Source organism: Artibeus jamaicensis, unplaced genomic scaffold (genome assembly GCF_021234435.1).
Source record: "Artibeus jamaicensis isolate MK-2021 breed Jamaican fruit bat unplaced genomic scaffold, CSHL_Jam_final contig_452, whole genome shotgun sequence".
NCBI lineage: Eukaryota > Metazoa > Chordata > Mammalia > Chiroptera > Phyllostomidae > Artibeus > Artibeus jamaicensis.
The window spans coordinates 4,434,129-4,460,310 of NW_026521837.1; the positions used below are offsets into that span (position 1 = coordinate 4,434,129).

Sequence of the window (26,182 nt, forward strand, 5' to 3'; positions counted from 1 at the left end):
GAAACATTACTTAGCTTTATTACTAAGTTTTATTACTTAGATATGAACATTTTCTATATTAATGATCACAAACAGGACCTGCTTGATAATTTTAGAAGATTATTGAAAGGGCCACTGCATAATTAGGGTTACTACGTGAGGACTTTTTTGTTTATCTGTGGTGGCGGATATCACAAAAATTATGCGCAGATCTTTGTTTTGTTCATCAGTTTTCATTAGTGTTTGTGTATTTAATGTATGGCCCATGACAACTCTTCTTCCAGTGTGGTTCTTAGATGCCAAAAGTCTTTCCTTTAAGACCCCTGTCTTAAAGGAAAAAGAACAAATATCTAGGTTAAAAAAGGGTGGAGGGAGTGAGTGACAGCATTTCTAGCAGAGAGAGCCTCTTTCAGGAAGAACCTGAAAGTTTATATGCTTTTGGTTATATATTTGCAAATTTGGAACATGAGAGCATTATTTGTTTGGGGAAGTGGATGGTGATGAGGCCACTGGAACAAGAGCTTTGCCCGTATTGAGTTTTTAAAGTCCTGTTTAAATGTTTGTGTATATGTATGTTTTGAGGAGTAGGAAGAAAGGGGTCCAGACTTTTAATCTGTTTCTAACCAGTGAACCTGCGACTTTACAGTATCTAAATGTAGTTGAAGATCAGGTTATATATAAAGCTTCAAATATCAAGCTAAGGAGTTTTTAATTGTATCTTGAAGACTCTAGTTTGAAGAAGGTTAAGAAATATAGCAATATGCTCAGATTTGTTTTTCTGAAAAGTTCAGTCTCTGTAATGTGAATTATAATACGAGCTGAGAAGGAGGAGTCTCGGACACACGAAGGAGTCCAGACATGAAATAAACCGTGCTGTGTGATAGCTGTGGTGAGTGTGAGGAAGAGGGGCAAGTCGGAAACATTTTGAAGGTGGACCTTAGACTTCAGTGGGGTCCTGCCCTCTCATACGGCACACACCACACAACCCCACACCATCTCTCCCACTGCTGAGGCTTACTCGTCTTATCCTGGTGAAACTAAACATCCTATCCGAATTAAGAATTTTGTACTTCTACATTTAAAATTATTTGAGCTTGATACTGTGTCTGGATTTTTCTATCCCTTATAGCACCTAACTCAGAGAATTACACATAGTGAGTGTTCAAAACTGGTTTTTCAGGTGATTTTTATATAACACCCACTCTGTTCTAAAAGCTTTGCATATATATATTCACTTAATGCTCACAACAACCCTACCAGGTGTGGGTTATTATTTACCCCCCTTTCCAGCTGAAGAAGATGAGGCCCAAGAACACTAAGTCAACTGCATGAGGCCGTGCCCCTGGCAGTTTGCGGAGTGAGATTCAAACCCATGCACGCTCCTGTCAGTCCAGGCTCTTCCCCAGGAAGCCAGACTGGCTCAAAATTGGAATCACACTGTTTGAATACCACCCAGCGATCTGTAAATTTAAAACATTATTTAAAATGTTCTAGTCTCACAGTTGTAAATCTTAACTTGATTTGTGTGGAACAGCTAATCAGTTTGCTTTCAAACGTTGTTTGTTTTAATCTTTTTAGAACCAGTTCGGAGATACAAAACTTACCACAGTGATATCTTTAGTACTTCCAGTGAAAGTCCATCAGTTATTTCCTCTGAATCGGATTTCAGACAAGGTAAGAGGCATCTCAAACACAAAATGTTTTTAAGAAACCATGATTGTTCTTCTTCAGATGTTGAGATATGAGGTGGCAAAAGAATATTTCTATATAAAATTTAAGAATTGTGAAAAGCTGCCAGTTACTCATTTTAACAGTGTCTTCATCAGACAACACTGTAGTCATTTTCATAATATAGAAAATTATTCATTGAATAATGAAATAATGAAAATAATTCATTTTAAATAATTATTTAAAAATAACAGACTTACATCTGGAGTACAATGCCATTGTCATTAATTCTATTATATGAATAAGACTTGAATATGAAATGCTTCATAGTTTCAAATAAGATTATTTCATATTATTATCACCTGTGCTATTATTATTTCTTTTTCAATTATAATTAGTGAGAAAAAGTGAAGCTTCGAAGAGGTTTGAATCCAACAGTGGTCTCCCAGGAGTAGATGAAACTCCAAGTCAAAGCCAGTCACACAGACCAAGGTATATGACATTGAAAAAGTAATAATATATTTCCAATGATAGGATTTTTTTAAAATTTGAATCAAGTAGAATTTTTAAAAAATTATCCTGTTTTTTCTATTTTCTCTGGTTTCCTTTTTCCTTTTCATCTGCTTTAAATTCTCAGAAATATATTCTTTTATGTGAAAGACATCATAGTGGTTCAAGTTTGAGTTATTGGAATCTTTTAAAAGTGGACTTGGCTCTAATTATTTATAATCTGTGCTTGATTTTTGAAATGACAATATGAATATGAAATAACTTATTAACAGGAAATTTTGAAGGCATGGCATTGAACATGTGTGAGAAGATAGGTCAATACCTCTTTTGAAAGGTTGAACAGGTTCAACAAGCAGAATTTCACTGAGTATTATTTGTTGAATGAGTAATGAGTAGGTTACTATTAAGTAATCTATTATGTAAAAAGTTAATTATCCACTACATTTTTCCAGGTTTAAAATAAGTTGTTTTATATTTTTTAAAGCCCAATTTGAGCTGTTTAAGAGTTCATTCTAATACTGAAATACTTAGCTTTCTTCTGTGGTATTAGGTATTATTCTTGCTCCATACTTAGGATGGTGTTATTATAGCTGTGTATAGATTTTCTTTGTTTAAACTGAAAAGTATCAAAGCACTAGTGAATATACTGACGTGTATTCTTTTGGTATGTGCACAGGTCCCTTACATTAAAAAAAGCATGTTGTTAATGTTAAGCATTAATTTGAAATTTGCAATACGACTATTAGAGAACTGGAGGTTGCTACAGAATTTACTTCTAAACTGTGAGAATCCTTTTAAATTTATTATCTGTTTGTTTAATTCAAGTGCCACCTTATATACGAGAATCATTTGGAAATTAACAAAAACTTGCCCTTTAGCTAATTAATTCTGGCAGACACTGTTTCATTACTGTGAACTATTAATAGACTAGGTAACCCTAGCTGTGTGATTAAAGGTTTAGACTCCCAGTAATTAAATAAATACATTGCACTAAAATTATCTTTAATGTTCCAGTTTTTATTAAATTCATATAACTTTATCTTCTCTCTTATACCTTTTAAAATAGTCCATGGTATTTTAGTTTACTTGAGGAAAGCTCTAATAAGATTCATTTACCTAAAGTAATGTTATATTTGCATAATAGCATTTTATGTTACTATAACCCCATGTGGTAATAGTAACTGTGATAACTCTGTTTTGCTAATTTCAAACAAAAGGTAAGAGACAAAGATCTGTGCTTGATATTACGTAGTTTTCTTAAAGAAGCAAAGGTGTTGGGTGGGTATGAATACCAGTGTGAATATGGAATTGCAATAAGCTCCGTGCTGAATTAAGGAAGTCCCTCATATATGATTTGGAGAAAATTGTAAACAGTTAATATAATGCCTCTTTAACTTGATCAAAAGTAAGAATAGAGAAAAACAACTGGAAGAAGTATTGAAATAGTGTTTAAAATTGACTGATTTTATAGTCAGTTTATTAGTCATATAAAAACATATCCCTCCAAATAAATCATTTTGTGTGTCTTATTTCAGTTTTATTGATAACTACGTCAAAAGTGTCAAGATTATGAGAGTATTTTAGTTATGCTATTTCCAGGTTTTCTATAGGAAGCATTCACATTGTTATGGGAAGAACTCATGCCGAACACTGGAGGAAGCGAAGTGGAACCTTTATTTACAAGCACGGACGCATAGGAGGCAGTCTCCAAATTCTGGGCCCCAATTAGCGGGGAACAGTTGCTTATATAGGGTGAGGGGTGGTCTGTCACTTAGACCATTACTTCTGGTGGGAAAGCAAGAAGCAGCTTACAGAAGCGAAATGTTATCTCTAGCACACAGAGACACAATATTGTCTCTAGCACACAAATGTTATCTCTAGCAATTGTTATCTCTGATGGGCAGGAACAAGCAAGAAACAAAGGGGAAAAACCCAAGTCATTCCCTGGCTGCTGTGCTATGTTTTAAAATAACTGCCAGTTTCCTCTAACAACATTAAGGACATCTTAGCTCAGCAAAACATGTTTTAGTGATAAACTATTGGGTTGGCCAAGAAGTCCTTTACATTTGTTCCAATCTATGGCTCTAATAATGTTTAGTAGTCTTTAACTTCATTTGAAACAGTTTTGTTAGATCATATTGTGATAGCTGTCATATCAGCGTGCATTGGAAAAAACATCAGAATTGGTGAATTTTTGTGCAGCTTTTTTAATATTGAAGATGAAAGAAGACACAATATTTTCAGTGTATTATGCTTTATTTCAAGAAACGTAGAAAGGCAACTTAAACTCAGAAGATTTGTGTAATGTATGGAGAAGAGGCTTTGACTAATCAAACATGTCAGAAGTGGTTTGCAAACTTTTTTGGTACTATTGACATTCTGGCCAAATAATTCTTTGCTGTGGGGCTGTCTTATGCATTGGAAGATGTTTAGCAGCACCCCCTGGTCTCTACCCACTAGAAGCCAATAGCAAGAGATAGCCAACATACTCAAAATATACAAATCAATAAAATTACTGGTGAAAATGAAAAATGTGTCTTTTATGGGTGGGTAAAACCATACAGACATTTTGGCCAACTCAATATCTTTTATTTCACACTTTAAGAGGGGGAAAAAACTCAGTTCGATATTCATAACATCTGCCCTAGATAAAAGGTATAGATGAAAGAAAAATATTTCAAGAAGTAGGTAAATTTTAGGTCTGTGTATATGTTATATTTAATGTAAGATGCTAAACTCTACCTTTAAAATGGAACTACCCACTTCTTTTCTTTTGCCCACAGAAAAACACATTAACTAAAATACTGTCCTTATTCAAGTGCAGAATTTTTTTTGAATGTGTACAAAAGTTTCTGATAATATCCTTAATGTGCTGGTATATATCAGGAGATCTTGGTTTCTTCTTTAGGTCATATATTTGTGGGATCTATAAATGGTGCCGTATTTAAATATGTTGCATGGTTCTTTATAAAAATTTCCATTCCCTTTAGCTAGAATAAAATGGAAAAACAGGTCCAGGCAGCACTATTGATTTGTAAAACAGAGGGTGGAGGGAAATGAACAGGAAATTATGAGTCAGATGCCACAGAATGAGTAGTTTTTGGATTCTGAGCTATCAAAAGTGTCTTTCAGTGATCAGAAAGGATATTCAAAGCTGTCTGCCAAAGAGCACCACTGAGTTGTGTTTTTTTGTTAACTTTTGAAGTACAGTTTATACATAGTCCAGTTCCGACTGCTTCTGAGCCTGCTTGATGAGGTAACCTTTTTTTTTTGTGTGACTCAGAACAACCAATTCATTCATTTCTAAATGATTCAAATTTTCTGAGCATTTTGTTTTGTGTGTCACTCAAACTTTTCAGTCACTCAAACAAATGCTGTGTTGGGGGAGGTAAAGTGATAATCAGTCTTTTGCTACCTGTTTTGTAGCTCTGGTATAAAATAATTTTTTTGCATTTTCTTGCTTTCCTTTTTTAATTTAACCTTTCTTGCTTTCCTTTTTTAATTTATTATATTTATATAATAAATATATTTTTGGTATAAAATCATTTGAAGAAGGATAACATATTTCATGAAAATAACAGGTGTGAATTAAAATGTATAGATTCAAATAGTTTTCATTATCTTTGACTCCCATTAAATGAGATTAATGAGCAATGAAATTATATATTCAATCATTTGCTTAATAAATGATTATTAAGCACCTACCATGTACTGGGCACTTATAGAGTCATGAACAAGACAAAAAACAAAGTCTCCCAAGGATCTTTCTAGGGCTGAGACATAGCCAATAAACCACTGAAAATCAAGTAAGTAACACTATTAGATGGTGTTGCTTCTTTGAAGAGAAATAAAACAGGCTAGAGGGATAGGAAGTCAAGGGTATGATGTCCAGTTCTGTTTTACTCTGGCAGGGTGATCAGAGGAAGTATCTCTCAAGAGGTGCTGTTTGAACAGAAAACTCTTTGAAGTAAGGGAGTGAACCATGCAGATATCAGGAGCAAGGGGGTTCCGGACAAAAGGAACCGAAAGAGCAGAGGCCCTGAGGTGTGGGTGTGTTGCAGGTTAGAGGAATAGCAAGAAGGCCGGTGTGGCTGCACCAGAGAGTGAAAGGCAGAATGGTAACCAGGACCCATATCTGTCACGCCTCAGAAGCTGAAGTGAGCACTTTGGATGTTATTGTAAGTATAATGGTTGAAAGCAGAGAGAGCTAGGGTCTAGTTTACATTTTAATGGCATTAGTAGGTCTGTTCTGTGAAAAGCAGATTTAGGACGGTGACCATGGAAGTCGGAATCCGCTAAGGAGTGTATAACAACTCACCTGCCACTGAATCAGATTTACTGGAGTAAAAGACCATTTAGGAGGCAATCACAGCAGTTTGTGTGACATGGATACTATACAGGTTGATAGGATTGAGAAGAGTCAGATAAGGATATCTTTAAAGTTGTGCCTTCAGGATTTGCTGCTCTATTGGATATGGAATTTGCAAGAAAGAGAAATCAAGAATGACTCCAAATTGTATGCTAACCAACCAGAGAATAAGGGCTGGATGTGGGGGCGGGGAGTATCAAGAATTTGGTTTTAGACCTATTAGGCTAAAGATACATATTAACATCCAAGTTGAACACTCAGCTAGACAAGTGAATAGTGCTAGAAATCAGGGGAGAGACTGGAGTTTTAGGAACATATAAGGTGAGTCAGGCAATGTGACTACATGAGATACAGTTATGAGGTATAGAAGGAGACTAGAAAAATCTGGAAGTCTGAGCACTATTGCAGTCTAGCATTGAGATTGGAAATGAAGGTCGAGCCAGCAAAAGACGTGAAGAAGGAGGAGTCAGTGAAACAAAAAGAAAATAAAGAGTATGGTTTCCAGAAGGCAGTGTTTCAAGAAGAGGAAGGATTGAACAACTACATCATAATGGTACATAGAGATTAAGTGAAATAAAAGTTGATAATTATCCTTTAGCCTTGATAATGTAGAAGTCAGTTATTTTTGTGACCAGTTTTGGTCCAACAATAGGAACTAAAACTATTGATCAGAGTCTGAGAGGGTAGAAAATGAAGCAGAGATAAAATTTAAATGACAATTTTGAAGAGATTTAAGTAACAGCAGGGAAATGGGATAGAGTCTAAAGAAGGATGTTATTCTGAGTAGGAAGTAGTATAGCATGTTTTTATGCGAGTAAGAATAACCTAGTGTACCAGACCGTCAATGCATGTCAGAGGATAATTGCAGGAGCAAGGTCTTTGAGTGGGGGGGGGGGGAATCCCATGCACAGTAGAGGTTTTAGGCTTACATACCATAAGTGTACAGAACATCCATCCATTTTAAAGAGAAGGCAGAACAAATGGATGTAAATTTAGCAAGTTTCATGGTATGAGGATGAGGACGTTATTTCCTGATTGCTTTCTTTTTCAGCAAGAAAATTGAGGAAGTCATTAGTTGAGAGGAAGAGGGAGATAGTATTGGAGCTTTGAAAGGAAAAGGAAAAGAAGACAATATAAAATAGTTCTTCATAAGAAAATGAGTCACCAGGCAGTGCTGAGAACCTAGTGAAATCAGTCAGCATGGTTCTGCAGTTTTACCAAAGTTCAGGTTTATGCAAAAGTGTGATTTTAATAATGGGCCTTGGATTTCAAGTAATACAAGGGCAAGAGAGGGGTAATAGCCAGAAAGTGGTGGAGTCGGTGGATTAAAATTCCTGATAAAATCACTGAATTATTTGAAGAAAACTATTAGAGGAAGTGAACTAGAAAAAATAAGGAGCTTATATAGAGAGGGTATTGGAGGATAGAAATAGGAATTGTTAGAGGTGGTGTAGTTATTGTTAATACCCAGCATGACCACGGGAGTAGGTTGTTGGCTACAGTGGAGGAGACCAGAGTGTTGGAGGACTCCTCAGTCTGTGTGTGCAGCACCATGAACGATGACAGAAGTAGAAGTGAAGAACAAGACTGAGCTAGGCATTTAAACTATTAGTGAATAAGTGAGGAGTCGACCAATAGGACAATAAAGGGCTAGACCAAAGTAGAGCAGTAGATGGTATGATTCATAGCATGTACTTCGGAGAAGATGGGGCTATTGGAGAAGGGTTAACAATATGAAAGCTGAAATACCGTATTTTGCAGTGTATAATGTGCACTTTTTTTGCCCAAATTTTTAAGGGAAATATAAGGCAAATTGAGGGATGCATATCATACATGGGTAGTGCCTGAAATACCTTATATCTGTTCTTGTGTTTTCTAACTATTCATTATATAAAATTTCTTGTAGTATAATATGTTCAAAAATAAGTGCTAAAATCCCTTTAAAATACAAAAACCAAGTATCTAAATATAAATAAAAATTGAATTAAAAAATTAAAATGAAAGTTTTTTTTCCTGAAAGTTTGGGCCAGAAACATGGGTACACATTACATACACATGGCAAAATACTGTAAGCATTGAGGGGAATCTCAAACCCATCTCCAGGCCCAGTAGTTCAGGAATACAGGAATAAAGCATCCCCAGTCTGAGAGAACTGCAGGGGAAGTAGTTCTCAAAGGATACTGAATATTCAGAGAAGAGGTGGAGGAAATAGGTCTACCCACTAAAAATGGAACAGCATATTATATGATTAAAAGTAGAACTGAAATGTTACTGCAAGCGTTCTTCTGAGATGACAAAAATAAAATGTGTTAAATTCTTGATTCCTTATTAAACATGGATTTTTCTCCTTGATTAGACTTGAAATCATTGTTTTCTTCCCAACCCTAATTATTCTTCTCTCTTCTCTATAGCAGGCAATATGAAACACCCCTTGAAGGCAACTTAATTAATCAAGAGATGATGTTAAGACGGCAAGAAGAAGAAATGGTGCAGCTTCAGGCTAGAATGGCCCTTAGACAGTCTCGGTTGAGCCTGTATCCAGGAGACACAATCAAAGCTTCTATGCTTGATATCACCAGGGATCCTTTAAGAGAAATGGCCCTTGAAACAGCCATGACACAAAGAAAATTGAGGGTGAGTTGATTACTGCATCCGAACTTGGTCTCATGGGAAATATTTTGCAAAACTTTAAAATATTCTATAGGTATTCTAAATTTGCCTGTACATGAAATTAAAATCACATGTTAGTTTTTTAAGTTAAATAGCTTGTTGGTTGATATTAAAATAAATATTTAGTTCTTTTTATTATCTCAGTTTTAAAATAACATTAGGTGGGTTTAGAGTAACTTAACTGTACATTTTTAAAGTATTTGTGTGACCCTTAAAAGTCAACTGTCTTTATTCAGTTTTGTAGGGGTTATTTTTTAATAATAACAAACCAAAAAGATCAGAGATAGATGTTCATGGCTGATTCAGAAGCTCAAGAATGTTATCAAGGACATTCATCTTTCTGCTATGTCATTCTCATAATTAATTCACTTTACAGTCATAAAGTGAGTTAGCTCCAAGCATTATATCCTCACCTTGCAATATCCAAACACAAAGAAAAAACCAGTGTACATCTTATATCTTACATTAAATGTGGAGGATTTTTTATGTGATTAGTTGGTTTATTTTTGTTTTAAATGTAAGCTCAAGAGAGCAGACTTTTTCGAAATCAAGCAGACTTTGACATATTGTCAAATTGCTCTTCAAAAATTTGTACCAATTTATGCTTTTATGATCATGCCTGTTTCACCATATTCTTACCTACTCTAGATATTATTATTCTTTTTTTGATTGCCACCAATTTGGTAGATGAGGCAATCTCATTAGTATTGCTCCTTTACAAGCAGTTCTTAAAAAGCCAAATAAGTACTAGTAAAAGTGATAAAATCCAAAATGATTTTTTTCTGTTTTGTTTTGGGCTAAGAAATTATATTACTTTATTCTATATTATTTTTATTGCTATTTTATGACTATGTAAACTTACAAATATGTGCCTCACTTGTGCTAATTTTTAAAATGTGGAATTGGGTTGTAATTTATAAGACACTGTCCAGTTTTTAAATTATTAAATTCTAATAAAACATAACTGAATTTGTGTTAAGCTGATAGATACTCAATAAGTCTTCATCAATCTATTATTAATTGTCAGAATTAAGCAATAGGCAGGATAGCATACTAAATAGCATGGGCTTCCAATAATTAAAGGCACAGAGAAAGCATAAATACACATTGTTTTCCTAAATCATAGAATTAATGTAAACTTTGACTCATTAGAGATTCATAAATGGTCACCTTTACCTTTACAGTATGCCAATTACTATGGGTTATCACTTTAAAAACTTGTGCTTTCTTACAAGGAGCCAGTATCTGGCTATTTCAAAAACACTTTATCAGAGACATGCTTTATGTCTCAAATTTAGTAGAGAATTTAAACCATTGGCCATTAAAAGATCACACAGTGGCGTGTTTTTGTTGTTGTTGTTGTCTTCTGAAAAAAGCAGGAAGGGTGTGTTTTGGGAGCTGAAGAGGAGGAGTGCTGTATTTGGAAGAACAATTCCACGACTGAATTAATGTCCTTTCCCAAAACATAAATTTAAAATTTTTTTTTCTATGTTACTCTTGGTGCAGACACATTTTAACTTGTTCATACCCTTTAGTTGATGTACATTCAATTCTAGGTTTCCCATAGCAGACCATTCTCATTTTTTCTGCTCTATCTCTATTCTTCTTTGTTGATTATTAACAAACCCATAATGTTAAACTTTTACTTAAATCATTTTTTTGGTAAACTTTTACTTTAAATGGTTTCACATGTTCCACACACTCTGTTAATTGACTAGAATTCCTACACCAAGTAGCCAAATGAACTGTATAGCCAAATGCAAAGAGCAAACTAATAAAAATAAAACTTCAGTAACCTCCATTAGTTCAAACCTGCATACCAGCTGCCTTTGGCCTCAAGGTCAGCCCTGAATTCCTTCTAGTTTTGCCCATTTGGACATAATTTTTCAACCTATTCTGATCCTGCTCCCACCTGGAGTCTATCTTATTTTAAGTTGTCTCCTCAACCAGTTCTTCCTTCTTTGCAAAAATCCCTGGATATACAGGGTGTCAAGGGAGAGAGTAGATTGAGGAGCAATAACTGCAGGGTATAGACTCCACTTTCTTCCCCTCTCAAGTCCCCCCCAGCTCCTGAGATACTATTTTTCTTACTTGAGGCAACAGTGGGAGCCAGAGACTGTCATCTTACACCATCTCTAGTTGTCACTGTTCAGAACAAAAGAACACAGTGTTGCTGGGTTCCAAGAACATAATTACAGATGGATTTGTATGTTTTGTTTTTTAATTATGATTCGATTTGTTTTAGGACAAGTCGAATATCACTCTTCTAAAACAGTGAGATTCTCTTCTGTCACTTCACATATTAGCGATATTAAACCACATTTCTATGAGCTTGATAACTGTATATGTTCCTTCACCAGTTGGGACTACTCTTGTTTTGAGAGTCTGAATCTGGAGTCCAGAAAACAAAAAACTTGTAAAACAGTACATAATGTGGCTTTACATTTGGCATCACTGGTAGAGAACACAGCCATTCATACTTGGTGTAAGGCACCTTCCATTCCTGTTCTTGGTAACTTCCACTGAAGTTCTTTATTGAAAGTTTCTACATGTGTTTCAGGTGACCTAGCTCTAATCAGGTGGCTTTATGTGTGGTTTATTTTTATTACATCATTTGTTTTCAAGGAAAGAGCTAGCATAAAGAATAAAAACTTAATTTTACTTATGTGATTTGCAGAATTTCTTTGGCCCTGAGTTTGTGAAAATGACGATTGAACCTTTTATATCTTTGGATTTGCCACAGTCTATCCTTGTAAGTAATAAAATCAATTTGTGTCACTCTTAGAAAATAATTTCAGTCATGATTTTTAAACAACAGCTGAGATTCTTATAAACTTTAATATATGCCACTTATTTTTTTTTCAATTGTAGACCAAGAAAGGGAAGAATGAGGATAACCGAAGAAAAGTAAATGTAATGCTTCTGAGTGGCCAGAGACTGGAACTGACTTGTGATACCAAAACTATATGTAAAGATGTATTTGACATGGTTGTGGCCCATATTGGCTTAGTGGAACATCATTTGTTTGCTTTAGCTACAATCAAAGGTATCAAGATGTTTTAAATTCACCATACAATATGAAAGCTTGATAAGTTGATTTCCTATACCTGTTATATCCAACCTTGTTTTGAAAAATACTAGCTACATGAACATGCAGGATGGAGAAGTAACCGTTAGGAACTCCCCTCCTTGAACCTAGGTGTATTGTTTTAGGGGTGATGTCTTTTTGCCTCATCTGCACTGGACCATGCAGATTTTTCTTTGGCTTTGATTATATAAAAATTTATTTTAATTGTTACATTTTGGGAAAAATTATATATGTCAGTTGCCTACATATGTACTCTAGAAGTTAATGTCTTGCTATTATGAATTTGAATATATAGCAGGACCCTAGTTCTGAATCTTCACATTAACTTTTTCAGCCTATACCATGAAATACACACTGTCTTTTGAAAATATTATTGGTTAATGACTGAAAATTAGTCATTTCACGTATTTTTTCAGCATTACATCCACTGGACTGTGTGACTTGCACGTCTGCAGTAGTCTGATGCCCAGTTTCAGCAGAAGCTGCTCCTGTCTGATTGGAATGCCTGTATCAATGAGCAGCCTTATGGAAAAATGGGCTTTACTAAATCTCTTTAAATTATTATATTTATAGATTACTCTTTAACATTTCGAATTTTTGTTTACCACAAAATTTAACTTAGAAAGCTAGAGGAGAAAGTACCATCAATTATAACTAAAGGATCAAATCATCCTGAAACCTTGTAAGATCAGGATAATGTCTTCTTTGTCATAAGAGAAATATTTCCTTCAATTTTTTATTGAATTCTTTTCTTAAAAACTAATGGTTCATTTTGTACAGTCATTTAATAAATATTCCATTAGTGCCTACTGATGTTCTGTCAATTTACTGATTATAATTTTAGACTAAACAGGTACTACTATCTAAATATTCAGTTAACTAGAATGTCAATTTATAATACACCTAATTTCTTAAACATTCTGGATAAGTCAGATGTAACTGAATAATCTTTTACTTGAAGAGAATCAATAATACTTATGTGATGATATAAAACAATAAAAATAAAGTGATGACTATTCTTCCTAGGTTTCAACTGGTAGCTCAATAATAATAAATAATAGCTAACATTTATTGAATGCTTGCTTACCCATGGTCATGTACTTTACCAAGTGTTTTATATTTATCATGTCATTCGATTCCTGCGAAAACCTTATAAAGCAGGAGTTGCAGGAAATAGCACTGTCCTCATTTTATAGACAAGAAAATTGATGTCTAGCAGGGTTAAATTTATTCATTGGTCACATAGATAGCAAGTGATGTGGCCAGTAGTTGAATCCAAGTCTCTGTCTTCAGACCCTTCATTCTTAAAAGACTGAGCCATATTGCCTCCCATCCATATTCAGCACCTCAGAGCTCACTGTCCTACTTCTATGTAATCTTATTTTATTCTCTTGTGAAAGTATTTTGTGCAAGTCTAACCAAAAAATGAAAAAATTGAAAGAAAACATAGAAGTATTTTTATTTTATCTGAATGTTTTTTATTGTGTTTTAGAAAATGAATATTTCTTTGTTGATCCTGATTTAAAATTAACCAAAGTGGCCCCAGAGGGATGGAAAGAAGAACCAAAGAAAAAGAACAAAGCCACTGTTACTTTCACTTTGTTTTTCCGAATTAAATTTTTCATGGATGATGTTAGTCTAATACAGTGAGTACACAGAGTTTCTATTTTTCTCTTTTTGACCCTTGGGCTTTTGACCCTTTGGTGTACTGACACTGAATTATTTGATCTAATCAATGATAGTGTCTTCTTTATCATAAAGAATTCCTTTAATGTAATTTATTAAATTATTGTGGCTTAAGAGTTTAATAATAAACTATTTTGGAAACTAAACTTACTTGTCAATAATAAAAATTATCCCAAGGTTGAAGATAAAAGCCTAGATGTCTTGTGTTTGTATTTATTTTCTAGACATACACTGACCTGTCATCAGTATTATCTCCAGCTGAGAAAAGACATCTTGGAGGAAAGGACACACTGTGATGATGAGACTTCTTTATTGCTGGCATCCTTGGCTCTCCAGGCTGAGTATGGAGATTATCAACCAGAGGTGGGATTCATTATATTCTCTGGGACCACTTTTGAATTGATGTTCTTATCCTCAGCATAGTCAAAGACTAAACCTAGTGAAAGTGTTAGCTCTTTAGATCTAGAGATTTTCGAGGCTAGTTTAATACTTCAAAATGACCAAGATCCTTATGTACACTGGTTATATAAAATCATACAATGTGGGGTTTCCCTTCCTTCTTTCCTTCCTTTCATTGTCCTATTTCAGAGTTTTGTGATATCTAGCACTTACCCTTTCTCTTCCTACTTTCTAACTGATAGATAATAGACACAGGGTTACTAGCCTGATTTGGAATAAAAGAGTCTTCTCCTTTCCATATTGATCCATGCAGTGATGGGCTGAGAACCTCACAGAGCTCACTGTATAAAAAAAAGATGTATGAACCCAAATGTTCTAGAATATAAGTGATCTAAGAGGAAGCAAGAGGCAGGAGACTCGGCCACTCAAGCAGCATCCTTCACAGCATTAGCCCTTAACTATAGTGACATTTGGTTCTTGATTGTCAGTCTCTCCTCAACTTTGCCAGTCAGTTCAGTCATTCTACCAAACTGAATAAAAGAGTATGCATTTCCTCTGAAACTCACTTCTCAGAGAGAACTATAAATAGAAGTATCTTATCTTTTGGTCGATGCAAGAACTTTTACAATAAGAGGAAGAAGGAAAACAGAATTGCTTAAAAAATCATTCTTTTTTCTAGGTTCATGGTGTGTCTTACTTTAGACTGGAGCATTATTTGCCTCCCAGGGTAATGGAGAAACTTGACTTATCCTATATTAAAGAAGAGTTACCCAAATTGCACAATACTTATGCAGGAGCTTCTGAAAAAGAGACAGAGTTAGAATTTTTAAAGGTAAGCACGCAGCATTGCAAATGAAAAGCTTTGTATCTTTATCATAGAAGCAAGATGCTTACTATACAAGATGCAAGATGATAAATGATACTGTGCATTAACTCACTTTATTTATTCCTGACTGAAACCATGGTATTTTAATTCTCGTTTTGTAAGAGAACACAAACTCAAAGGACATGTGATATTGACAAAGTCAGTGACTGTTATGTGAGGCAAAACTATGATTTGAACCCATATCCACATGCCTGTGGATTCCATGATTCATACTTTTTTTTAAAGATTTTATTTATTTATTTTTAGACAGAGGAGAAGGGAGAAAGAGAGGACAGAAACATCAGTGTGTGGTTGCCTCTTGAGCACCCCCTACTGGGGACCTGGCCCAAAACCCAGGCATGTGCCCTGACTAGGAATCTAACTGGTGACTCTTCAGTTCACAGGCCAGTGCTCAGTCCACTGAGCCACACACCAGCCAGAGCGTGCTTCATACTTTTAATGTTCCATCTAAGAAATCGTTGTCTAGCCCATAGCAACAGATTTTTTTTTAAGTTTTATAATTTAACTCCTGTATTTAGATCTGTGGTTCATTTTGGGTTAATTTTCATATATTGGATGAAGTAGGGTCCAGATTCATTTTCTTGGCATGTGAATATTCAATCGTTCCAGCAACATTTGTTGAAAAGACTATCCTTTCTATATTAAACTATATTGGTACAGGTTCTGTATCTTTGTCACCTTTTAGCAAGGTGTATTCTATTCCAACAGGTTTGCCAAAGACTGACAGAATATGGAGTTCATTTTCATCGGGTGCACCCTGAGAAAAAGTCACAAACTGGAATATTACTAGGAGTCTGTTCTAAAGGTGTCCTCGTGTTTGAGGTTCACAATGGAGTTCGCACATTGGTCCTTCGCTTTCCATGGAGGGAAACCAAGAAGATTTCTTTTTCAGTATGTCCAATTTACATCTGTTTGATTCTGTTTTAAAATAAGTGTTGTCTATTTCAAATGTTACATTCATTGACATTACTTAAGTAAGCTTTAAACCCTATCACTCAGTAGGGCTAATATGTCTTAATACTTTTTGCTCTTCTTTAACTGCAGGAAGTATTATTGAGGTTTATTTGTTTTTGGTTTTCTCAGGAGGTGATTTTTTTTTAATTATACATTCCTATCTGGTTACATGCTCAATTAACTTTAGTTAAATTATAAGCTAGCTGACTTCTCTGTTAACTCAGAAGTTATTCTAGGGTACTAACTTCTCATATGGAGAAACCACTTTAATGTATTTAAGAAAGACATCTATCTTAATCACTGTGAACTTTGTCTTGCTCAGTAATAGGTCTCTCACAGCAACTGTGTTTGAATCTCAGTGGTCCAGAGATTTGCTGGATTTTATGAACTAATCCTAGAACTTTGTGCAGTTTTAAGTTTTAGTGTATACTCTCTGTAGACATGAAGTCTAAAAAAAGATTTTTAGAAAATCATGTTCATGAAAGTCAGCTATGAATACATATTTTGATTCTGAACATAGTTGCAATATCTGAACATTGAAAGGCAATTGGCAAACCCCAGAGGTGAATCAAAAATATATTTAGGTACTTGTTTTCCAAATGGGATTCAGGAACTGCTGACATCTTTATATTTATATTTAGTTTACATTTGAGCTGAAGTATGGTCTCACCAGAATATTGTTTATAAAAATATCAAGTGTCGAGGTCTCAACTGACTCTGGATAGTCTTCAGCCTAGAGATGTCTGGAATCAGTTGTAGATCTAATAGTTAGTTAATTTGTTTCCTCTGAAACCCCTAAGATCACCAGATAATAATTTCTGAGGAAAAGCCCAGAGCATTCACATCTTTCAGGATTGTCAAGACCAAAAACTTAGCTGGGTTTAATTTACTTTCCTCAGTAGAAATGCTAGCAGTGCAAATATCTGGAGGAAATCTTAGATTAATTAAATGCAAATGTAATTTTGACCAGTTTTGAAAGGCAACAAATCAAGTCATTATTCACCATTCAGCTCTCTGTCATTTGCTGAGCTATCACACAAGTTCTGCCATATGTGGAACTAGCTGTAATTGGCTCATTTTAAAAATCTCCAGTAATAAAGAATAGACCACATTCCTATGCAAACTATTCCTGTGTTTAGCCAGTTCATCCCAAGTGCTTGCCTTTACACAGAGCTCTCTTTTGTACCCTCCTTTTTTCCTTCCACTACCATGTGGGGAGGTGGAAACATCACCTTTTCATGCCCTTTTCATCTCTCACTACTGGATTCCCTTGGGCACATTTCTTGTCCAGTCCATCAGTTAACACTTAGAATCAATTGCTCTTATAATTTGTTTCAAACCTCTATAGCTTTATAGCTCTGGAGGTCAACATCCTTAGAAATTACTTGACAGTGGTTAAATGGCATTTTAGAAAAATTTTCCAACTACTTGAATTACTAAGGATACTGCTGATAGTCAAGATACTAGTTTTGTGGTACTGTATCTTTAACTCCTCTCTAATACTTTCTGGTTTCCTTTTTTTAATGAAGAGAACAGGGTCTTAGAGATTTCATTGGCAACAACATCTTATTTTGTTTTTATTGCATCAATTACATATTTTTATAGCTGGGTTCTATATATGGGAAGTAATACTGGTTTTCTATTTATAGTTTTGATATAAAATATCTCTAAGTGAATTTATATAACTAGGCAAAGTCAATATAAAAATTTATAAATAAGTCTAGAAATTCTGAAAATGGCACCTGCATGAATGAAGTTTGAATAATACATATTCTGTTATGTATTTGACTTCTGTAGTTTATTGAGTATGCTATTACAGTTGTCCTATTTCCCCCTTTACTCCCCTCCACCCTGCACACCCTGTCTACCCTGTCCCACCCACATTCCCCACCTTAGCTTATGTCCATGTGTTATAAGTTCATTAGCTTCTACATTTCCCATACTATTCTTGCCTTCCCCCTGTCTATTTTCTACCTACCATCTATGCTACTTATTCTCTGTACCTTTTCCCCTCTTTCTCCTTTTCCCACTCTCCTGTTGCTAACCCTCCATGTGATCTCCATTTCTGTGGTTCTGTTCCTGTTCTAGTTGTTTGCTTAGTTTGTTTATCTTTTTGTTTTTGGTGTGGTTGTTAATCACTGTGAATTTGCTGTCATTTTACTGTACATGTTTTCTATCTCCTTTTTCTTAAATAAGTCCATTTAACATTTCATATAATAATGGCTTGGTGATGATGAACTCCTTGAACTTGACCTTATCTGAGAAGCACTTTATCTGCCCTTCCATTCTAAATGAAAGCTTTGCTGGATAGAGCAATCTTGGATGTAGGTCCTTGCCTTTCGAGAAATCAGCTGACAGTCTGATGGGAACTTCTTTGTAGGTAACTGTCTCCTCTTCTCTTGCTGCTTCTAGGATTCTCTCCTTCATTTTAATCTTGGCTAATGTAAATTATGATGTGCCTTGGTGTGGTACTCCTTGGGTCCAAGTTCTTTGGAACCCTCTGAGATTCCTGGATTTCCTGGAAGTCTATTTTCTTTGTCAGAATAGGGAAGTTCTTCTTTATTATTTCTTCAAATAACATTTCCACTTGTTGCTCTTCTTCTTCTCCTCCTCCTGGTACCCCTATAATTTGGATGGGAACGTTTAAAGATGTCCTGGAAGTTCCTCAGCCTCTCCTTATTTTTTTGAATTCTTATTTCTTCCTTTTCTGATTGGATGTTTCTTTCTTCCTTCTGGTCCACTCCATTGATTTGAGTCCCAGTTTTCTTCTCATCACTATTGGTTCCCTGTACATTTTCCTTTATTTCACTTAGCATATCCTTCATTTTTTCATCTAATATGTGACCAAATTCAACCAATTTTGTGAGCATCGTGATCACCAGTGCTTTGAACCGTGTGTCTGGTAGGTTGGCTATCTCTTTGTCACTTAGTTGTATTTGTTCTGGAGCTTTCATCTGTTCTTTCATTTGGGCCTTTTTTTTTCCCATCTTGATGTGCCTGTTTTGTAGTGAGGGGCAGAGCCTTAGTTGTTCACCTGGGTGAAGCAACCAGTTGCAGGGTTGTGACATAGTATGTGGGGGAGGGGTCCGAGAGGGAACAATGGAGCTTGCTCTGCTCTCTGCTGGATTTCAGTCATTTCTGCCGCTTCCCCCGGGCAAACTGGGCCCTTCTGCTGCTAGTTCTTGGGTGGGTGGGCTTGTGTACATTCTAGGACCCTGTGGGTCTCTCCAACAAACTCTCCTTTGAGGCTGGAAGTCTCTCCCTGCACCTCAACCCCCACAGGTGTTTTCAGTTGGTGTTTTGAGGCTTTATTTTCCTGTGCTGGACGCCCGGGTTGCAAAGTCTGTCTTACTCCCCAGTTTTGCCTGGTTTATCAGGATGAGAATGTGGGACCACCCAGTCCACCAGCCACCTTGTGCACTGTGCCCTTCCACAGTCCACCACCTCACTGGGTCCACCCACTACCACCTTGGGCACCCAGGGTCCACCAGCGACCACTTTGCCATGAATCTTCTCCGCCTGGCCACCCGACTCTGCCCCTCCTACTGTTCTGGATGAATATTTCTTCTTTAACTCCTTGGTTGTTGGACTTCCATACTGTTCAATTTTCTGTCAGTACTGGTTGTTTTTTCATTTCTAAATTTTTGTCATCCTTATTTTGGTTGTGCGAGGAGGCCTAGTGTGTCTACCTATACCTTCATCTTGGCCAGAAGTCCAGATGTGTATTTGACTTTTAATATGCCTACCAAATTTGACTTTTTAAATGCTTATTTCTGCATTTGAAGTAACATGACAAGGGACATGAAGTAGAAAGAATAATTTGCACAATAGAAGAAACCAAGAGCTAGTGTGGTATCTAACTTGACTTAAGCAGTTCTGCAGAGACATTCATCTTACATCCCATCATGTTGAATACTAGACTTTTAAGGCACACACAGAACACTTCAAGCCTTACCACGTAGGTCATAACATTTTGGGATGCCCTCTTACACATGAGAGAGTTTTTCAAGAAACCTCAGTTAAATAAGACTAATTGAGGTTCCCCTTCTTTCTTTGATTTTGGCAAGAATCACTGTCTCTGAATATTTATTTGTTCATTTTTCAGGCCAACAGTTTCATTAAATTAATCTTTTATTGAACTTCATTTTCTCGTCCAAGAGAGTAGAACAGGTATTTCCTGTACTTTTCATTTTCAAATAGTTTTGCTGTTTGTAAACATTGCAGTAAACTAAAAATATTGATACTTTATTAAAGAAAACTATGCTCTCCTTGTTGGTGGCTAGTGTAGTGTAGTTTAGGCTATAATTTCTGAAAGTGGCAAATAATATTAATATCTTTTACTTCCTGCATTTGTGGTAATACTGGTTTATAGTTTTCTATACTTGTATGAAGTGTAGGTCAACGAATACTAATGCCTGATAATGTGAAATAAAAGTAATATTTACATACTAATGTCTTTACAGAATTCAGTGATGTTACAAAGTAATAAGGTAATATCCTAATTATTAATACCCCTGATTGATATTGTAGAAGAAGAAAATCACATTGCAGAATACATCAGACGGAATAAAACACGCCTTCCAGACAGACAACAGTAAGGTATGCCAGTACCTGCTGCACCTCTGCTCTTCCCAGCACAAGTTTCAGCTGCAGATGAGAGCAAGACAGAGCAACCAGGATGCCCAAGATATTGGTAAGGAGAAGCAAACTGTGACAGATGACTCCAGGATATATGTATGACTGTTGCCACAACTTTTTTTTAAATTTTCATGTTTAGGATGAAAATTACAAGATATATAGATGTTAAATGACAAAGTCAAGTTCATGAAGGTGTTACCAGTGAAGCTGAGATTTCAACTTCATGTTCATTTTGATAACATAAGCCCAAATCAGTCAGGGCATGCTTGTTGAAATGTCTATTTTGAGCTTATTACTAGGCTAGCTGATGTCAATATTGTAAAAGTTTGGATCACATTCCTTACCATATAAACTTAAACTCTATTTGGGAAGATAAGAACAATATGCATGAAACAATAAGCAATACACAATAAAGGTCAAGGTTTGAATAACAGATTAAATTGTACAGACTCTATGGTCACCACAGGAGGAGAGGGAGAGGGAGATCAGAAATGAGGGTACTTGACTGTTGGAACTTGAAGTAGAACTTTAAAGGGGGTAGGGGGAGTGTGCACCCAGCAGGGTGAAGTTACATACCACAACAGTTTTGGAGGTGGCACATTTCCCATCTGTTAGCTTTGCCTGGGTGTGTCCCTGTTCTGAGACTGAGATGAACAACCACAGCACCCAATTTAAATGGTCAGGAGAGTGATTTCAGTTTCTTCTGAAAAGGAACCAGCAGAAGAAACTAATTCAGCTCTGAAAGAGTATCTCAATTAGAATCAAGATTTTAAAGGTAACTTTGCGAGATCACGTGTGGAAATTGAAGTTGCACAAAGTCTATTTCTGCATAGTATGTTGTTAATAGATTTCAAGTTAAACACTCTGAAGTTTACAATTTTTAATGGAATAGCACTCATAACCTTGTGCAACAGAGCTCTGTGAATTCTTTATCTGAACTTTCTCACATCCTGAAATCTTACAAAAAATATCTTCCCCATGGGATGAGAATGAGGAGATGGCAACCTATGAATGGATGTTTCCCAGCCTTTCAAAATTAAGAAGGTAGGGGCTGTATGCTTATTAAAAATGAAGATTCCAGAAACCTACTTGAAGCGTGGTGAATCCCAATCTTTGGGCATTGGGTCCCGGGAATCTGTATTTTAACATGCTTTCCTCAGTAATGATGTTTATGCATGCTAAAATATGATAACTACTGCTATAATCTCATTATTCCTTTTCTTTCCCCGCTTTGCTCTGCTTAAAAATTTGTATGCTCTTATATACTCTCAAAGTATAGCAAAATATCAAACTTACTAAGGCTACCAGTATATCTTTGTGGACTCATATTCTGTTCAGTACAAACCAGAATTGAACAATTGAAGGCTACATCATTATAGATGTGGCATAGTGTGCTATAGTAAAAAGAGAGAAGACAAACTATGAAGCCAGCCCTTCATGCTTAATATTTCTTATACTAAAGAACAATATAGTATAAATCTTAACGAAACCAGTAGCCAGAGTTCAAACCTCACTCTATTACTTTAAAGTTTTGAATCTTGGCAGGCAGAGAGTTTACGTATAAACTCTCTCTGCTAGTTCCCCATCTGTAAAATCATTATCATAATGACAATACCTGCATCAGAAGATTGTTTTGAAGATGAACATACTGTAAAGCACTTGAAAAGTGCCTGGCATAATATCAATACTGAATATATTTCATTGTTATCATGACCACCATCAACTTTACCACTACTAGTACTGATAGTAGTAGTAATAATAGTAGTATGACCTTAGGAAAATAACTGACTTTTTTGGAGTCTCAGTTGCTTCATCCATGAGGGGGGAATGCTTTCTATATCTCACAGGTTTGCCCCTGGGAACACAACAGCTGTAGATCCTAGAACTTGTATGCGAAAGCACTTTAAGAGGATATTATCTGCATTCCCCCGATTTTGTTTAGCCTTCAGAGGAATTATTTTCTTGTTAGAATTGGCTTAGAAGTAACTGCCTGCCCACTAGACTATTTGTACTAGAAAAGTGGAAATAACCAATGTCATCTGTAGGATGTTGAAGGGCTAACAAACGTGTTTTACTTGTTTAGCATGATAGAATTTTGGTGCTAGAAAGAACTGTAGAGGCCAGTAAGTCCAAAATTTTACTGATGAGAAATCAATCAGGTTCAGAGGAGATGTGTTTCACCTAAACTTAGAGTTAGAGGCTGAACAAGGAGGAAACCTTGATCTCTTAAATCCTAATCCAGTATTCTTCCTATATCGATGAGCTTTCAAAGAACTAATTTGCATGGAATTAAATTAAAATTAATAATCATTTTATTGAGTACTTACTACTTATAAGACATTATGCTCACTGCTGTGGGATAACAAACAATAACTGAAGCTCCTCTCAAAAGATCATATACAGTTAAGCTGACATAAAAAGGAATTACACAACAGTGAAAGAGCCTGGACAGCAGCCCAGACAAAGATTAGGAAGTGTAGTGCGGATCTACTAAGCCTTTGAGTTCATATTTGAAGCATCAGTATTAGGATGTAGGCTCATTCTAATGTTTTATCCCATCCTGTCTATGTTGATTTTTTTCCAGTTAAAAACCAGTAGGATAGACCAGGTAACTGGATAGTTTTTGACTCCATTTCATAAATATCTGCAGTATTTTAAATCCTACCCAGAAGTAAGCTATGAGCAGATTTGAATAGCATAATCCTTGATCTTTACAAAGGAGATATATCCTAAATTGAACTATCCCTATTCCTGCCAAAGTTTGGTCTACATTTTCTTTAAAGGTGAAGAATCTATTGGTTGTAAAGGTATTCGCTGATAATTGAATCTGTGTAAGACTCCAGTTTTGCATCTTTAGTCTGATCTCAAAGTAAAAGAAAATAGAAATACTATCTGCTCCATTAAAAACTCTGTGCTTTAAGCTAAAGATCCTTCTGGGAATCTTTAAACCAAAGCTTTTTGTTGTTGTTTTGTTTTTTATCATGTTTTTATTTAGTGACCATTTCTACTTCATGTAGAAGCACATCGATTTTCTCTGATGACAGACATGTTTATTTAAACTCCATCCTAATGCATGAATATCATTTATATATCTTTAATGTTTTCCTATCTTTCTACACCTGAGATGAAGTATTGATTATTAATCTTCCTAGGAAATGAAGATAATGAAACAATCTAAAAATCTAAGTCAGCAACAGTTGACATTTTCTTTTTAAAAGGAAGTTTCACTGCTGTTTTATATAGTAGTCAAGCTGTATTCCTTAAAGTGCAACATGGTGTTGGTACTTTACAAGGGGTGGGGCATGGCCAGTGGGGTGCCTTGTGATGTGAATTACTAATGCATGAACAACTAAATCATTTAAAATTCTATGCTCCCAGTCCTTTATTTACATTAAAGGATTTTGATGCCAAAATTCTGTAATGCATTGCTTTTGTTAATAGCCTCCAATGTTCACATATTTTCATAACATATTGGTTCTACAAAATACAGAGTCTGGCAGAAGTAACACCTGCTTGAGTGTGTTTCATATGGTAGTAATATGGGTGTAATCATTTACAGTTTTAATTTGAAGATTTCACCTAAAATGCCATATGGCATGCTTGAGTGTGATATTGTTATATTACAGAATTACATGCTATGATTTTGTAATATAAGATTTTGTAATAAAAAATGGGGTGTTATTTGTGCTGGACTCTGTAGAATAGCCAAGCACGTCTTAGATGGTATCTCTAAATTTTGCTTCTAAAAGAAGACTTTGGATGTGTATGTAGGAGTGAAAGGAATTCAAACATGAAGAGAGGACCCCAGCTCCTTGATCTTGTTAATTAACAGAAACCAAGAGAGAGAAGACAGTATTTGATCCTCTCGTGGCTCCTGTGCCTCAGTGTAATCACGAAAAGTCAACAAGGTTGTTGGGTGGGATTGGCACAGTAATGAAATAATGAAAGAAATATTTTACCATGAGTGCCTTTTTTGGTGACAGTTTTAAGATAAAATTCACAAATCCTATAATTCATTCACCCAAAGTGTACAGTTCAGTGGTTTTTAGTATATTCACAAATTTGTGTAACCATCACCACAGTCTGCCATAAGCTCTCAAACATGCGATTGTGAAGGACTTTGTCTGTGGGCAGACATCCTCCACACAGCGTCTCCTTCAGGTGTCATCTCACCTCCTTTAGGTGCTGGCCCATCGGGGGTTCATCTCCCCCTCTCCCATCCTTGTTTTGTGGTGTTTTAGCAGACACACTACTGGGTTGGAAATTTGCTCTGTCGAATGTCATTCTCATTTCTAACTGAAACCCATAATTGGAAATTTGGGGTCAGCAAGCATGAGGCCCAAACATTATTGGATCCAAGGAAATCTTTCGAGGAAGTAGGAAATGCTGACCAGGCCCTGGATGTAAGAAAGCTACAAGGATGGAGAGATGGTATGAAAAGCAAGACCTGCCTGCCTCCTTTTTTTGCTGACAATCAAAATGATTAAAAACTGCATGCTGTATTTTATTTATTAAAATAACTCTTCTCATAAAGGTTCTGCGGTGTTTCCATCATGTAAAGCAATCCTGTTTCCTTGTAGAGAGAGCTTCGTTTAGGAGCCTGAATCTCCAAGCGGAGTCCGTTAGAGGATTTAATATGGGACGAGCAGTCAGCACTGGCAGTCTGGCGAGCAGCACCCTGAACAAACTTGCCGTTCGACCTCTGTCAGTTCAAGCTGAGATTCTGAAGAGGCTGTCCTGCTCAGAGTTGTCGCTTTACCAGCCATTGCAAAAAAGTGCAAAAGAGAAGAGTGAGAAAACTTCATGGGAGGAAAAGCCTAGAGGGATGAGTAAATCATACCACGATCTCAGTCAGGCCTCTCTCTATCCTCATCGGAAAAATGTTCTTGTTAACCTGGAATCCCCGTCACAGACCATTGCGGAGTTGGTAGGAAAACCATTTCACCAGAAGGCAAGATCTGATACAGAGCCTTTGACAGGAGTCACAAAACCTAATAAGTAAGAACATAATTTACCCAGACTACATATTTGTAAATTCTACATTTCATACATTTGTTTTTGTTTTGACATTTTATTATTTTCACCATTTTTTTTACATTGACACACCCCCTCCTACCTTCCTTTTCCCTCTTTAGTTCAAAGTCTGTTGCAAGTTTAAATAGAAGTCCTGAAAGGAGGAAACATGAATCAGACTTCTCATCTTTTGAAGACCCTGGTCAAGCACATGTCATAGGTCAGCATAAACAAGCTTACCTTCTTTTCCCCCTGTACCTGGTGCTCATAGTGAAGTGAACAATACAGTGTAGACTACCAAGAAATTATTTTTGGTTCCATG

General features: G+C 35.8%; 1 protein-coding gene across 17 annotated transcripts in view; it reads left to right on the forward strand.

Annotated features, from left to right (window-relative positions):
• The window catches only part of PTPN13 (protein tyrosine phosphatase non-receptor type 13), a 218,290-nt gene that overhangs the window by 115,208 nt on the left and 76,900 nt on the right, over positions 1 to 26,182 (forward strand). For 12 of the 17 annotated variants that reach the window (XM_053666414.1, XM_053666421.1, XM_037132387.2 and 9 more), the window contains 12 exons: positions 1,558 to 1,653; positions 2,046 to 2,139; positions 8,938 to 9,160; positions 11,874 to 11,948; positions 12,068 to 12,242; positions 13,777 to 13,930; positions 14,195 to 14,333; positions 15,049 to 15,201; positions 15,964 to 16,146; positions 20,740 to 20,902; positions 25,428 to 25,845; positions 25,983 to 26,080. In XM_053666414.1, the coding sequence (XP_053522389.1) occupies positions 1,558 to 1,653; positions 2,046 to 2,139; positions 8,938 to 9,160; positions 11,874 to 11,948; positions 12,068 to 12,242; positions 13,777 to 13,930; positions 14,195 to 14,333; positions 15,049 to 15,201; positions 15,964 to 16,146; positions 20,740 to 20,902; positions 25,428 to 25,845; positions 25,983 to 26,080 (1,971 nt within the window). The remainder of the gene's footprint in view (positions 1 to 1,557; positions 1,654 to 2,045; positions 2,140 to 8,937; positions 9,161 to 11,873; positions 11,949 to 12,067; positions 12,243 to 13,776; positions 13,931 to 14,194; positions 14,334 to 15,048; positions 15,202 to 15,963; positions 16,147 to 20,739; positions 20,903 to 25,427; positions 25,846 to 25,982; positions 26,081 to 26,182) is intronic. The other 5 variants (XM_053666422.1, XM_053666424.1, XM_037132397.2 and 2 more) reach the window with 2 other exon arrangements.